Here is a 15,985-nt window from a genome sequence, read left to right as displayed (position 1 = left end):
GTAGGTAGAGTTATTAAAGTGACTATGCATAGATGATAACAACAGAGAGTAGCAACGGTTAAAAAGAGGTAGAGGGGGGTCAATGCAAAGAGTCTGGGTAGCCATTTGATTAGATGTTCAGGAGTCTTATGGCTTGGTGGGTAGAAGCTGTTTAGAAGCCTCTTGGACCTAGACTTGGTGCTCCGGTACCACTTGCAGTGCAGTAGCAGAGATAACAGTCTATGACTTGGGTGGCTGGAGTCTTTGACAATTTTTAGGGCCTTCCACTGACACCGCCTGGTATAGAGGTCCTGGATGGCAGGAAGCTTGGCCCCAGTGATGTACTGGGCCACTCGCACTACTCTCTGTAGTGCCTTGTTGTCGGAGGCCGAGCAACTGCCATACCAGGCATTGATGCAACCAGTCAGAATGCTCTCGATGGTGCAGCTGTAGAACCTTTTGAGGATCTGAGGACCCATGCCAAATCTTATCAGTCTCCTGAGGGGGAAAAGGTTTTGTCATGCCCTTTTCACGACACATAGGGAACAACTCCTGGATACACACATAGGGAACAACTCCTGGACACACACATAGGGAACAACTCCTGGATACACACATAGGGAACAACTCCTGGACACACACATAGGGAACAACTCCTGGACACACACATAGGGAACAACTCCTGGACACACACATAGGGAACAACTCCTGGACACACACATAGGGAACAACTCCTGGACACACATGGGGAACAACTCCTGGATACACACATAAGTTAGGAAATGAACGAAGGTGCTGTGATTCAATTCAGTTAACTTTATTCATCCCAGAGGGGCTGTTGTTGCTGGCAGGATTAACATACACTAATAATAAACACAACCAACAGTACAATACAATACAGGCAGACAGTAATACAGTGTGTCATGACGTTGGCCTGGGGGTAGGTTTATGACAGTCATAAATACCTCTTCCCCACTTTTTCCTCTCTCTATACCCTACTGATGTTACATTTGCAAAACCCTTGGTTAACATAGAGATTCTGGGAACATCAGAAGGTGGGGAAATGAACTATATTCTGGTAATCCGACCAAAGGAACATATGCGGTGGTACTTAATGAATATGATGTCAGTTCGGTTGTCATCTGAGACATTCTCATCAATGATAAGATGACATAAACTCTACAGTGGAAAGTCTACACATCAGAGTTATCGGATTCACATGGAATTGTTGTTCAATTTAAATGTTTGAATGTGAAATTATTCATGATGGGATGAAATGTGATTTTAGCTTCTAAAATGTGAGATTTGGGTTTTCATAAGGTTAGGGCCCTGCTCAATCAGTGGCCTGCCTCTGTGAAGGGACATGGGCTATAAAACTTTTCAAACACGCCCTCTTCTCCCTTCCTATATAAAGCCTTGACGACAATATAACCTCCTGTTCTGAGGATGTGAGAACGACGGTCCAATGTTAGAATGGTTCAGATAATAACTACAGAACGAAGCCAACATCAGCGTGAGCTTTGGTTGTGAATGGTATGAACTTTGAACTCTTATTCACTACTCTTAATCACTACAGAAGTGATACCTCAACCTAGCCGTTGAGTTAGCAACAGCCGCTGCAAACGAGGGTTAGGAAGGAACAGACAGAGTATCCCATCTACCACACAACGACGTTACTACAACGTATTCAATTTACCAGCAGAGACATTCTTCAAAGGACAAAGGACTCGGTTGGGCAACACGGCCTTCCATCTACCACCGACCTACCGAAGCGCAGCTCAGAGTAAATATTTATTGCATTTTCCTTTTCGGGCAGTAATTTAGAATGTATAAGATACTGTATTTACAATAGCACAGCTTCGCCCTTTGTTCCTCAGTCTTCCCGCTCTTTCACTCAAACCCAGGCCCTTTTTTTTGTGTAACAAGCTGTCATATCTGTTCCGACCGCTAGGGACATTTTCCTTTATGACGTCATTTGTAATCAAGTTATGATTTAATTATGTGTTTGTGTAATTCTGTGTGATTAGTTAGGTATTTAGTAAATAAATAATTAAACCCAATGTTGTATTGCTGATTCAACTTGTGAGCCAGGGTTCGTGCAGATAACCAAGAATTTATAGCTTTCAGATGAGACTGAATTAAGATGGCGATTAATATTGACTGCTATTGATGTAAAATATTACTAGGTCTTTAAGAGTTGATTCGGAAGATAACAGCTCTATAAATGTTATTTTGTGGTGCCCGACTCTCTAGTTAATTACATTTACATGATTAGCTCAATCAGGTGATATTAATTACGGATAAATTATTTTATAGAATAGCATGTCATATCACTTAATCCGGCATAGCCAAAGACACGACAAGTGTAATGGATATAGTACCGTCCAGAAATAGTCCATAGTGCAAATGCAACAGTCCATACATCCCAGAATATAGTTTTAATCTACATTGGTAGTATAGGCAGTTTGAGCTCAGTCAGTCCATGACCAAAGATGCTCCACTCTCTCTCCCACTCTTTTGGGTCCAGAGCTCTTCTAGCACATCTCTGAATCTCAGTCAGTCCCCATCCAGACACCCCATGCTCTCCTCCACAGCTTCTCTGTCTCCTACTATCTCCTCCACAGCTTCTCTATGTCTCCCACGCAGTCCTACACAAATTATCTCTTTGTCTCCTACTATCTCCTCCACAGCTTCTCCATCTCCCACTCTCTCCTCCACAACTTCTCTCTGTCTCCTTCTCTCTCCTCCACAGTTTATCTCTGTCTCCTCTCTCCTCCACAGTTTGTCTCCTCTCTCCTCCACAGCTTATCTCTGTCTCCTTCTCTCTCCTCCACAACATATCTCTCTGTATCCTCTTTCCTCCACAGCCTCTCTGTCTCCCTCTCTCTCCTCCACAGCTTATCTCTGTCTCCTCCACAACATATCTCTCTGTATTCTATTTCCTCCACAGCTTATCTCTGTATCCTCTTTCCTCCACAGCTTATCTCCGTCTCCTACTCTCTCCTCCACAGCTTCTCTGTCTCCTACTCTTTCCTCCACAGCTTATCTCTTTCTTCTCTCTCCTCCACAGCTTCGGTCTCCTACTCTCTCCTTCACAGCTTATCTCTGTCTCCTACTCTCTCCACTCTGTTGGGTCCAGCACTACTGTAGTACACCTCCACCATGGCATCTTTGGAGGTCAGTAAGGTGACCACGCTCTCGGTCCTTGTGAGGAGGTCATAGCCCAGGCAGAACACACTGAATAGCACAGCGAGCCCCAGCACACAAATCGCAATCTGCACCACGTGAACAGACTCCTCTCGCCAGCCCCATCTATTACCACCCCTGGGGAGAGGACATAACAGCAGGCACCTACGATACCGTTCCCCACACACCTCGCACTACAGAAGAACATCTGACCTGTCCTGCCATTAGCTCTCCACACCCTGAAATACGTCTTAGGGAAGTTCAAGACAGGAGTCTGAATGAAATTGATGTCTGACAGGTTTAGAACAGAACATCTCTGCTGACGTCACTCTGTGTTGGCTACAACGCTTCAACTCCACAAAGTAGAAACAAGACAGAAAACTGTTATAATGTGTGTGGAACAAAGGACAAACAGTGGTGTTGGAGATGACCTCATGAGGGTAATAACACAAGGACAGAGTGCTACAGGATAGGATTTATTTCATAATCAGAGTACAGTTTCATTTTCAGCTTTCTTTAACAAAGCCTCTTCCCTCGAACATCTTTACAGCAATCAGCAAAAAACTACTTAAATAAAGGAGAGCAACATCACTGTGTGTGTTTTGGCTGTCTGAGTGTGTGCGTATGAGTTCAGCAGATGGATGGTTCATCGACGGCGTCAGCTCCCTCTGTGACGGCCTTCACACACTTGGCCATGGTCTGAGACGCTCTGCTAATGGGATCTATGGGAGAGATAGAGAATGTTACACACACACACACACACACACGTGACGAGAGGATCCCACCAGTTATCCATGTGCATTCCACCCTCTCATCAGTCTGACAACACATTCACAGCTGTGCTATGATACATTATACATACCTGTCATATAGAAGTCTTTAGCGGTCAGCTGAGGAGAGACCAGAGGATCTGCTAGAAGAGTCTGATTCACAGCCTGAGAGAGACAGACAGAGAGACAGAGAAATAAAGGACAGTTGAGGTTGCTCTCAATTTCAGTGTCAAAGACCACAGTCTCCATTTATGATTTCATAACAGCTGATCGTAAAGAAAAGTCAGTTAAGGGGTGGAATGTTCAAGGTTATGTTCTGACCTGTGAGAGTTTGAGGTTAGGGGTAAAAGGTTAAGGGTTACCTGTGAGAGCTGGTTGGCCTGTTTAAAGTAGTTGGCTTCCTCAACGTCGTTGTAGCGGACCAGGTTAGGAGAAACCTCGGCCAGCCGACCCCTCACCTCATCCACAGAGTCATAGGGCAGAGTCAGCCCCGCCAGCTGCAACACACACAGTTACATATACACCCACAGTTACATATACACCCACAGTTACATATACACCCACAGTTACATATACACCCACAGTTACATATACAACCACACCCACAGTTACATATACACCCACAGTTACATATACACCCACACCCACAGTTACATATACACCCACAGTTACATATACACCCACAGTTACATATACACCCACAGTTACATATACACCCACAGTTACATATACACCCACAGTTACATATACACCCACAGTTACATATACACCCACAGTTACATATACACCCACAGTTACATATACACCCACAGTTACATATACAACCACAGTTACATATACACCCACACCCACAGTTACATATACACCCAGTTACATATACACCCACAGTTACATATACAACCACACCCACAGTTACATATACACCCACACCCACAGTTACATATACACCCACACACACAGTTACATATACAACCACAGTTACATATACACCCACAGTTACATATACACCCACAGTTACATATACACCCACACACACAGTTACATATACAACCACACCCACAGTTACATATACACCCACAGTTACATATACACCCACAGTTACATATACACCCACAGTTACATATACACCCACAGTTACATATACACCCACACCCACAGTTACATATACACCCACACACACAGTTACATATACACCCACAGTTACATACACCCACAGTTACATATACACCCACACACACAGTTACATATACAACCACACCCACAGTTACATATACACCCACAGTTACATATACACCCACACCCACAGTTACATATACACCCACAGTTACATATACACCCACAGTTACATATACACCCACACCCACAGTTACATATACACCCACACCCACAGTTACATATACACCCACAGTTACATATACACCCACAGTTACATATACACCCACAGTTACATATACACCCACAGTTACATATACACCCACAGTTACATATACACCCACAGTTACATATACACCCACAGTTACATATACAACCACAGTTACATATACAACCACAGTTACATATACACACACACACACACACACACACACACAGTCTTCAAGAAATGTATACGGTATATATATGTGTGTGTGTGTGTGTGTGTGTGTGTACCTCGGAGATGGCTCTGATGATCTTCCAGTCCTCCCTGGCCATGCCGGGCGCAGTGACGGCCACGCGTGTCTGTTGACTCCTCCCCTCTGTGTTGACATATGTTCCATTCTTCTCAGTGTACGCCGCACCGGGCAGGATGACATCAGCCATGGTGGCACCCACATCTCCATGGTGACCTGGCAACGATACACATTTACCATACATATGCTGTATATAGCATGACAATTGTGTGTATCATGGGAAGTGCACTGGGTGTTCTACCCTGATAAATGAACATGCTGTCCTGTGTGTGTGTGTGTGTGTGTACAGATAGATAGGTGTGTACCCTGGTAAATGATCATGCAGTCTTTAGGCAGGTCTTGTCTGGTGATGCATTCTCTGTCAGCTCCTAGCAGGAACAGAACCTTGGGTGGGGCTTTACGGATAGACTCCACCCCCGCCTTGTAGCCCAGGTCCAGGGCTGCCACCTGACTGGCTACCCTGCAGATAGACAAAAATATGATTGGACGCTAGTAGACACACACACAAGAATATATATATTTTTTATTTCACCTTTATTTGATGATTGGATGCTAGTAGGGATAGACTAAGTTGTTAGCTGTATGCTAAATGCTAGTAAAAGCTAGATGCTAAATGCTAATATTAGCCATTTACTAAATGCTAATAATAGCTGGATGCTAAATGCGACTAGAAGTTAGCCCAGTGATAGCTTTAGCATGCTAACCTGTGCAGCACGTTGAGGACCTTCCAGCCCTCCTCCACTCCGCTGCTGGCCCGGGCATTCTGGGCGATGGTTTGCACAGAGCTCAAGATGGCTCCTCCATCGTCCCTCTGAAGAGAGGCACTGCCCACCACCACTACCGGCTGCTTGGCCTGCGCGAGCACCTGGCGGGGAGAGAGAGAGGGACCGGGGAAAGGTTAGGGCAGTGCATAACCACAGAGCTGGATCACGTCCAGTAGTACACACCATTATGGAAGGCCGTGGTTACCTGGCAGAAGGGGTGTGTTCCGTTAGCGATGTCCTGCAGCACCTGAGTGGACTCTCCCAGGTGGTCGTAAGTGTAACTCAGATCCACACTGCTCCCCACCACAGACACCTTCAACTCATTATGCAACCAGCTGAGAGGGGAGGGGGAGATGATGAGGGAGGCTTCCTACTGCAAGTTGGTGTGTGTGTGTGTGTGTGTGTGTGTGTGTGTGTGTGTGTGTGTGTGTGTGTGTGTGTGTGAGCTGCAGACATCAATTAATGTGTGTGTGTATTTGTGCAGGTAGCACTTTTAGATACATCTGTTGAAGAAAGCGGGACCTCACAGCAAGGATTGGTGTGTGTGTGAGTGAGTTTAGATATGTGTGTGAGTGAGTGAGTGAGTTTAGATATATGTATATGTGTGTGAGTGAGTGAGTGAGTTTAGATATATGTATGTGTGTGTGTGTGTGTGTGTGTGTGTGTGTGTGTGAGTGTGTGTGTGTAGCCCATGTTTAGGTGTGTGTGTGTGTGTGTGTGTGTGTGTGTGTGTGTGTGTCGCCCATGTTTAGGTGTGTGTGTGTGTAGCCCATGTTTAGGTGTGTGTGTGTGTGTGTGTAGCCCATGTTTAGGTGTGTGTGTGTGTGTGTGTGTGTGTAGCCCATGTTTAGGTGTGTGTGTGTAGCCCATGTTTAGGTGTGTGTGGCCCATGTTTAGGTGTGTGTGTGTGTGTGTGTAGCCCATGTTTAGGTGTGTGTGTGTGTGTGTGTGTAGCCCATGTTTAGGTGTGTGTGTGTGTAGCCCATGTTTAGGTGTGTGTGTGTGTGTGTGTAGCCATGTTTAGGTGTGTGTGTGTGTGTGTAGCCCATGTTAGGTGTGTGTGTGTGTAGCCCATGTTTAGGTGTGTGTGTGTGTGTGTAGCCCATGTTTAGGTGTGTGTGTGTGTGTGTGTGTAGCCCATGTTTAGGTGTGTGTGTGTGTGTGTGTAGCCCATGTTTAGGTGTGTGTGTGTGTGTGTGTGTGTGTGTAGCCCATGTTTAGGTGTGTGTGTGTAGCCCATGTTTAGGTGTGTGTGTGTAGCCCATGTTAGGTGTGTGTGGCCCATGTTTAGGTGTGTGTGTGTGTGTGTGTAGCCCATGTTTAGGTGTGTGTGTGTGTGTGTGTGTAGCCCATGTTTAGGTGTGTGTGTGTGTGTGTAGCCCATGTTTAGGTGTGTGTGTGTGTGTGTAGCCCATGTTTAGGTGTGTGTGTGTGTGTGTAGCCCATGTTTAGGTGTGTGTGTGTGTGTAGCCCATGTTTAGGTGTGTGTGTGTGTGTGTAGCCCATGTTTAGGTGTGTGTGTGTGTGTAGCCCATGTTTAGGTGTGTGTGTGTGTGTGTGTGTGTAGCCCATGTTTAGGTGTGTGTGTGTGTGTGTGTGTGTAGCCCATGTTTAGGTGTGTGTGTGTGTGTGTGTGTAGCCCATGTTTAGGTGTGTGTGTGTGTGTGTGGCCCATGTTTAGATGTGTGTGTGAGTGAGTTTAGGTGTGTGTGTGTACCTCTTGCGGACGCGTGCATTGAAGAGTGGGGTCTCGTAGCGAGGGTTGGTGTGTGTGTGTGTGTGTGAGTGAGTGTAGATGTGTTTGTGCGTGTGCGTGTGTGTGTGTGAGTTTAGGTGTGTGTGTGTGTGTGTGTGTGAGTTTAGGTGTGTGTGTGTGTGAGTTTAGGTGTGTGTGTGTGTTTAGGTGTGTGTGTGTGTTTAGGTGTGTGTGTGTGTGTGTGTGTGTTTAGGTGTGTGTGTGTGTGTTTAGGTGTGTGTGTGTGTGTAGGTGTGTGTGTGTGTGTAGGTGTGTGTGTGTGTGTAGGTGTGTAGGTGTGTGTGTGTGTAGGTGTGTGTGTGTGTGTGTGTGTGTGTGTGTGTGTCGCCCATGTTTAGGTGTGTGTGTGTGTAGCCCATGTTTAGGTGTGTGTGTGTGTGTGTGTAGCCCATGTTTAGGTGTGTGTGTGTGTGTGTGTGTGTGTAGCCCATGTTTAGGTGTGTGTGTGTAGCCCATGTTTAGGTGTGTGTGGCCCATGTTTAGGTGTGTGTGTGTGTGTGTGTAGCCCATGTTTAGGTGTGTGTGTGTGTGTGTGTGTAGCCCATGTTTAGGTGTGTGTGTGTGTAGCCCATGTTTAGGTGTGTGTGTGTGTGTGTAGCCCATGTTTAGGTGTGTGTGTGTGTGTGTAGCCCATGTTTAGGTGTGTGTGTGTGTGTGTAGCCCATGTTTAGGTGTGTGTGTGTGTGTGTGTGTAGCCCATGTTTAGGTGTGTGTGTGTGTGTGTGTGTAGCCCATGTTTAGGTGTGTGTGTGTGTGTGTGTAGCCCATGTTTAGGTGTGTGTGTGTGTGTGTGTGTGTGTAGCCCATGTTTAGGTGTGTGTGTGTAGCCCATGTTTAGGTGTGTGTGTGTAGCCCATGTTTAGGTGTGTGTGGCCCATGTTTAGGTGTGTGTGTGTGTGTGTGTAGCCCATGTTTAGGTGTGTGTGTGTGTGTGTGTGTAGCCCATGTTTAGGTGTGTGTGTGTGTGTGTAGCCCATGTTTAGGTGTGTGTGTGTGTGTGTAGCCCATGTTTAGGTGTGTGTGTGTGTGTGTAGCCCATGTTTAGGTGTGTGTGTGTGTGTGTAGCCCATGTTTAGGTGTGTGTGTGTGTGTGTAGCCCATGTTTAGGTGTGTGTGTGTGTGTAGCCCATGTTTAGGTGTGTGTGTGTGTGTGTGTGTGTAGCCCATGTTTAGGTGTGTGTGTGTGTGTGTGTGTGTAGCCCATGTTTAGGTGTGTGTGTGTGTGTGTGTAGCCCATGTTTAGGTGTGTGTGTGTGTGTGTGGCCCATGTTTAGATGTGTGTGTGAGTGAGTTTAGGTGTGTGTGTGTACCTCTTGCGGACGCGTGCATTGAAGAGTGGGGTCTCGTAGCGAGGGTTGGTGTGTGTGTGTGTGTGTGAGTGAGTGTAGATGTGTTTGTGCGTGTGCGTGTGTGTGTGTGAGTTTAGGTGTGTGTGTGTGTTTAGGTGTGTGTGTGTGTTTAGGTGTGTGTGTGTGTGTGTGTGTGTTTAGGTGTGTGTGTGTGTGTTTAGGTGTGTGTGTGTGTGTAGGTGTGTGTGTGTGTGTAGGTGTGTAGGTGTGTGTGTGTGTGTAGGTGTGTGTGTGTGTGTGTGTGTGTGTGTGTGTGTGTGTGTGTGTGTGTGTGTGTGTGTGTGTGTGTGTGTGTGTACCTCTTGCGGACGCGTGCATTGAAGAGTGGGGCCTCGTAACGAGGGTTGGTTCCTATAAGTAACAGCAGGTCAGCTTCCTCAATGCCACTGATCCCAGAGTTCAGCAGGTAGTTGGAACGCAGGTCAGAGCTACACAAACCACAATACAACCTTTTACTAACCATGAGCCAACCTTTTACTAACCATAATACAACCTATTACTTACCATAATACAAACTATTATTACTATACCATAACCAACCATAATCTAACCATGACACAACACTCACTCCCACTAACTCCTTCCCCACTACTCACCCCTTACTCCCACACCCTTATTCTTCCCCTCCCTCCCCACTGACTCAGCATGCTCCCCCACCCTTTCCTACCTCCCCCTCCCTGATTTAACCAGCCCCAGTGGCAGGGAAGACTCCCACCCTGACTCACCCAGTCCCAGCATCAGGGAAGACCTCCACCCTGACTCACCCAGCCCCAGCATCAAGGAAGACCTCCAACCCTGACTCACCCAGCCACAGCATCAAGGAAGACTCCCACCCTGACTCACACAGCCACAGCATCAGGAAAGACTCCCACCCTGACTCACCCAGCCCTAGCATCAGGGAAGACCCCCACCCTGACTCACCCAGCATCAGGGAAGACCTCCACCCTGTCTCACCCAGCCCCAGTATCAGGGAAGACCCCCACCCCGACTCACCCAGCCCCAGCATCAGGGAAGACCTCCTCGGTACAGAGGTTGTCACTGTTCAGTCTGTTGAGCAGGTCCTTCAGAGACACCAGAGCCTCTGCATCCACCATGCCTCCAGCTATGGCTGCCACGTCACTGCCCTGGGCTCCCTGCAACTATACACACACACGATACCTAAACATACATACAGTGCATTCAGGAAAGTATTCAGACCCCTTCATTTTGTTACGTTACAGACTCATTTTAAAATGTATTAAATTAATGTATTTCCTCAAGCTACACACAATGCCCATTTTGACATCACAATACCCCACAATGACAAAGTGAAAACAGGTTTATAGAAATGTTATCAAATGTATTTTCCAAAACAGAAATACAATATTTACATAAGTATTCAGAACCTTTGCTATGAGACTCTAAATTGAGCACAGGTGCATCCTGTTTCCATTGATCATCCTTAAGATGTTTGTACAACTTGGAGTCCACCTGTGGTCAATTCAAATGATTGGACATGATTTGGAAAGGCACACACCTGTCTATATAAGGTCCCACAGTTGACAGTGCATGTCAGAGCAAAAATCAAGCCATGTGGTTGAAGGAATTGTCCAAAGAGCTCTGAGACAGGATTGTGTCGAGGCACAGATCTGGGGAAGGGTACCCCAAAAATTCTGCAGCATTGAAGTTCCCCAAGAGCACAGTGGCCTTCGTCATTATTAAATGGAGGAAGTTTAGAACCACTAAGACTCATCCTAGATCTGGCCGCCCGGCCAAACTGAGCAATCGGGGGAGAAGGGCCTTAGTCAGGGAGGTGGCAAAGAACCCGATGGTCACTCTGACAGAGCTCCAGAGTTCCTCTGTGGAGATGGGAGAAACATCCAGAAGTACAACCATCTCTGCAGCACTCCGCCAATCAGGTATTTATGGTAGAGTGGCCAGACGGAAGCCACTCCTCAGTAAATGGCACATGACAACCTGCTTGGAGTTTGTCAAAAGGCACCTAAATGACTCTAAGACCATGAGAAACAGGATTCTCAGGTCTGATGAAACCACGATTGAACACTTTGGCCTGGATGGAGATGAACGGAGCAAAGTACTGAGAGATCTTTGATGAAGTCCTGAGCACTCTGGAGCAGGTTCTCAGACTGGGGCGAAGGTTCACCTCCCAACAGGACAACAACCCTAAGCACACAGCCAAGACAACGCAGGAGTGGCTTCGGGACAAGTCTCAATGTCATTGAGTGGCCCAGCCAGAGCCCGGAATTGAACCAGATCAAACATCTCTGAAGAGACCTGAAAATAGCTGTGCAGTGACGCTCCCCTTCCAACCTGACAGAGCTTGAGAGGATCTGCAGAGAAGGGGAAAAACTCCCCAAATACAGGTGCGCCAAGCTTGTAGCGTCACACCCAAGAAGACTCAAGGCTGTAATCGCTTCCAATAGGTGCTTCAACAATGTACTGAGTAAAGGGTCTGAATACTTATGTAAATGTGATATGTTAATTTTTAATACATTTGCAAACATTTCTTAAAAAAACGGTTTTTGCTTTGTCATTATGGGGTATTGTGTGTAGATTGAGGGGGGAAAAACGATTTAATCACCTTTAGAATAAGGCTGTAACGCAACAAAATGTGGGAAAAGTCAAGGGGTCTGAATACTTTTGGAATGCACTGTATATACTAACTCTTTATACAGACATAAAGATTAGACACCACTTCAGATCTTCAGACTGACAGAAAACAATGTCATTGCCTACAGTGTCCAACATGTCTGTTGAGTGACATCAGCGACAGACACTACACAGAGACTTACTGCTCCGGCCACACGTGTGAGTACGTCTTCCCAGGATGTGGGGACCAGCTGTCCTGACGCGTCCTTCACCATAGGCTGGGTCAGCCTCTGGCGCTTCAGACCGTCATACGCAAACCTACACACACACACACACATTATATATTCTGATTGAAGTCCCAGCTGTTTGCAGGGTGATAGACAGGTAAGGGGTGTGGTTAGGGCCAGGTGTGGGCAAGTTCTATGTCTCACCTGGTCTTGTCTGAGATCCACTCCTCGTTGATGTCTTCGTTCAGGCGGGGCAGAACCCTCATCACCTCTCCACCACGCGTACTCACAATGATGTTACTGCCTACTGCATCCAACACATCTATAGACTCAGTCTTCCTGCAAACACACAGCAAGGTTACACACCCAACAATGGTACTGCCTCCACCTCTATCATGTCTATATACTAGATCTAGAGTGTAGTTCCATCGTCCTTTTTTACAAACACACACTTACCTGGTCTCCCAGGGTCGTGAGGTGAAGGCGTATGGTTTGGAAGTGAGGGCTCCTACAGGACAGATGTCGATGACGTTTCCTGACATCTCGGACATGAACATCTTCTCCACGTACGTTCCCACCTGCATGTTGTTCCCTCTGCCTGTGGTACCCAGGTCCTCTACACCTGCAATCTCACTGGCAAAACTGGCACAGGGAGAAAAAAAACAATCAAATCAACTGGTCAATACCACCCCATGGCCTGCAATCTCACAGGCAAAACTGGCATTTGGGCACAAAGGCCTAGCATTAGAATGTATACAGAGTGGAGATAGGAGTACGGTGGCTGAGAAGGACATACTAGGGCTCCCGTGTGGCACAGCGGTCTAAGACACTGCATCTCAGTGCAAGAGGCATCACTACAGTCCCTGGTTCAAATCCAGGCTGTATCACACCCGGCTGTGATTGGGAGTCCCATAGGGCGGCGCACAATAGGCCCAGCATCGTCCTGGTTTGGCCGGGATAGGCCGTCATTGTAAATAAGATTTGTTTCTTAATTGAGTTCCTTAGTTAAATAAAAGTTAAATATACACTACTGTTCTAAAGGGGTCACTTAGAAATGTCCTTGATTTGGAAAAATTAAAATGGTCCATTAAAATAACATCAAATTGATCAGACGTTGTTAATCTTGTAAATTACTATTGTAGCTGGAAACGGCAGATTTTTTTTAATGGAATATCTACATAGGCGTACAGACGCCCATTATCAGCAACCATCACTCCTGTGTTCTAATGGCACATTCTGTTAGCTAATCCCAAGTTTATCATTTTAAATGGCTAATTGATCATTAGAAAATGCTTTTGCAATTATGCAATTATATCTTTAGACTAGTTGAGTATCTGGAGCATCAGCATTTGTGGGTTCGATTACAGGCTCAAAATGGCCAGAAACAAGGAATTTCTTAAACTCGGCAGTCTATTCTTGTTCTGAGAAATTAAGGCTATTCCATGCTAGAAACTGGCCTGTAATCAAACCCACAAATGATGATGCTCCAGATACTCAACTAGTCTAAAGATGGCCAGTTTTATTGCTTCCTTAATCAGCACAACAGTTTTCAGCTGTGCAAACGTAATTGAAAAAGGGTTTTCTAATGATCAATTAGCCTTTAAAATGATAAACTTGGATTAGCTAACACAACATGCCATTGGAACACAGGAGTGATGGTTGCTGATAATGGGCCTCTACGCCTATGTAGATATTCCATTGAATGGTAGTGTATATATATAGAGATTTTTTTTAACCAAGCGAAGGGAGTGAGAGAGAGAGTGAGGAGTATGGTGGCTGAGAAGGACATACTGAGCATAGTACTCACCGGATGCAGCGTGTGCACTGGATGCAGCGGGTCATGATTGTTTTGATGAGTGGTCCAATGTTCTTATCCTCCACAGCCCGCTTGTCCTCAGAGAAACGACTGCGGTCTGAACCAAACTGCATGGACTGGTCCTGAGACACAAACCAAACCCAAAAACACAACAGTCAGTGTGTGTGTGTCCATTTACACATCCAGAGTGTGTTTTTACCTGAAGGTCACACTCTCCTCCCTGGTCACAGATGGGGCAGTCCAGAGGGTGGTTAGCCAGCAGGAACTCCATCACTCCCTCTCTGGCCTTGCGGGTCTTCTCTGAGTTGGTTAGGATGTTCCAGCCTTTCATCACTGGCATGGCGCACGCGGCCGCCAGCTTTGGGGCTTTCTCAATCTCCACCAGACACATTCTGCAGTTCCCAGCCACGGACAGGCGCTCATGGTAGCAGAACCGAGGAATCTGCACCCCCATCTTCTCACAGGCCTAAACACACACGGATACAATGAGTCAGTCACGATAAAACACACAACCCCAATTAGTCACCAGGCCTAGAATTTAACCCTACAGGGTGATTGGGGTCAGGGTGAGGTCAAAGGTTACCTGCAGCACGGTGGTTCCAGGCAGCACCTCCACTGGTTTCCCATCAACAAACACCTCCACCATGTTACTGGCAGCTCTCGCTGAGGTACGCACTGCAAACACAGATAGAGATTACACTTCAAAGCAACCAGAAACCCTAGAGAGAAATTGTGAGTGTTCTCTTCAAAACACATGAATGTATCCAAGTAGCTTGAGGGTGCACACACGATCTTTACCATTGTTGGAGGGGGCCAGGCTGCCCTTGGCTGCCCCTGCTAGCGCGCGGCTAACGGATGGCAAACGCAACATGACGCTAGAAAGAGAGAGCGCAGAAGTCAAACATCTCTAACTGGCTACTGTGGCTATAGCTAATACTTGTAGCTATCTTATCTAAGAGTAATTCACTGTATGGGTTGCATATGTCATAACAAATTACATTAGTTTGATTAATTATGATCATATATGTGCACCACTACCGGTGATCTATGGCAAGTGGCAAATGCGTAACGAGATGTAAACTCAAGATGTTACAACAAAATCGGACAGCCTTGCTAGAAGTTGTCACACACACAGTCAACATAAGAGTGAATCCATGTCCACGTCAGTTAAGTTACATCTAACGGTCTCCCCTATCTCTGAAGTTAGCCCTGGTACAGCTGTTGACGTTTTCTCCCCACTCGAGTTGGTGTTGAATGCTTTCTAGGTTAGCAAGTTAAAGCGTTCAATGTTAGCTAACTACAAGTCAAGGACACCGGACATCGCACTGATTTTTCAGCGGCTGGCTGTTACTAAATCCAAAGATTGTAAACTATACAATCGGCATGGTCACATAGGAATGAAGTATTGGTATTTTATTCTTACCTTGTCGCTATTTGGCCTTCTTGACCAGAACAGCGATTTATGTATGTACTAGCTAGCAATCCTACTGGGAATCTCCGTCACAACAACGAAAATGAACGATTCACCACGATATATTAAAGGAAGAAATAGCTAATTTTGCCCATACTTCTTAATTTAAAATTAAGTTACATGTATTTACATAATAATAAAACATATTCATATGTTCAAAACTATTATAACCATAAAGATATTTAACGTTGTTGAGTTATAATATGCCCTTTCACCCCGTAAAACGTTAGTACTTCCGGTTGAAATGCTTTCCTAAATGTTCGTGATTTGTGTGCTTTTACTGTTTAAATAGCCACTTTGATGTTTAATATATATATATATATATATTGAAATACATTAGCAAGCCAGATTTTTTATTTGCATCGTATTATAACATTATTGTTACGAGAGTGATGAATGCTGATTATATGC

The 15,985-nt window shown here is 45.8% G+C and overlaps 1 protein-coding gene across 2 annotated transcripts; it reads right to left on the bottom strand.

Annotated features, from left to right (window-relative positions):
* Positions 1-3,628: 3,628 nt before the first annotated feature.
* Positions 3,629-15,823, bottom strand: LOC116352731 (NADH-ubiquinone oxidoreductase 75 kDa subunit, mitochondrial-like). Of its 2 annotated transcripts, none has more exons than XM_031820738.1 (17): positions 15,527-15,823; positions 14,902-14,978; positions 14,687-14,778; positions 14,303-14,569; positions 14,095-14,225; positions 12,744-12,929; positions 12,492-12,626; positions 12,264-12,378; positions 10,465-10,610; positions 9,771-9,899; positions 6,572-6,701; positions 6,307-6,467; positions 5,908-6,062; positions 5,583-5,758; positions 4,298-4,432; positions 4,028-4,100; positions 3,629-3,887 (listed from the first exon to the last, which is right to left on the bottom strand). In XM_031820738.1, the coding sequence occupies exons 2-17, from the start codon at positions 14,972-14,974 to the stop codon at positions 3,796-3,798; spliced, it is 2,196 nt and encodes a 731-aa protein (XP_031676598.1). In that variant the 5' UTR covers positions 14,975-14,978; positions 15,527-15,823; the 3' UTR covers positions 3,629-3,795. The 2 variants fall into 2 exon arrangements, with proteins under 2 accessions (XP_031676598.1, XP_031676599.1); XM_031820739.1 differs by lacking the exon at positions 15,527-15,823 and adding an exon at positions 15,280-15,298.
* Between the last annotated feature and the right edge of the window lie 162 nt (positions 15,824-15,985).

The sequence above is a fragment of the Oncorhynchus kisutch genome, unplaced genomic scaffold (genome assembly GCF_002021735.2).
Source record: "Oncorhynchus kisutch isolate 150728-3 unplaced genomic scaffold, Okis_V2 scaffold3610, whole genome shotgun sequence".
Lineage (NCBI taxonomy): Eukaryota > Metazoa > Chordata > Actinopteri > Salmoniformes > Salmonidae > Oncorhynchus > Oncorhynchus kisutch.
The sequence above is the reverse complement of the archived record's forward strand: the minus strand, read 5'-3'. Positions and strand labels throughout refer to the sequence as shown.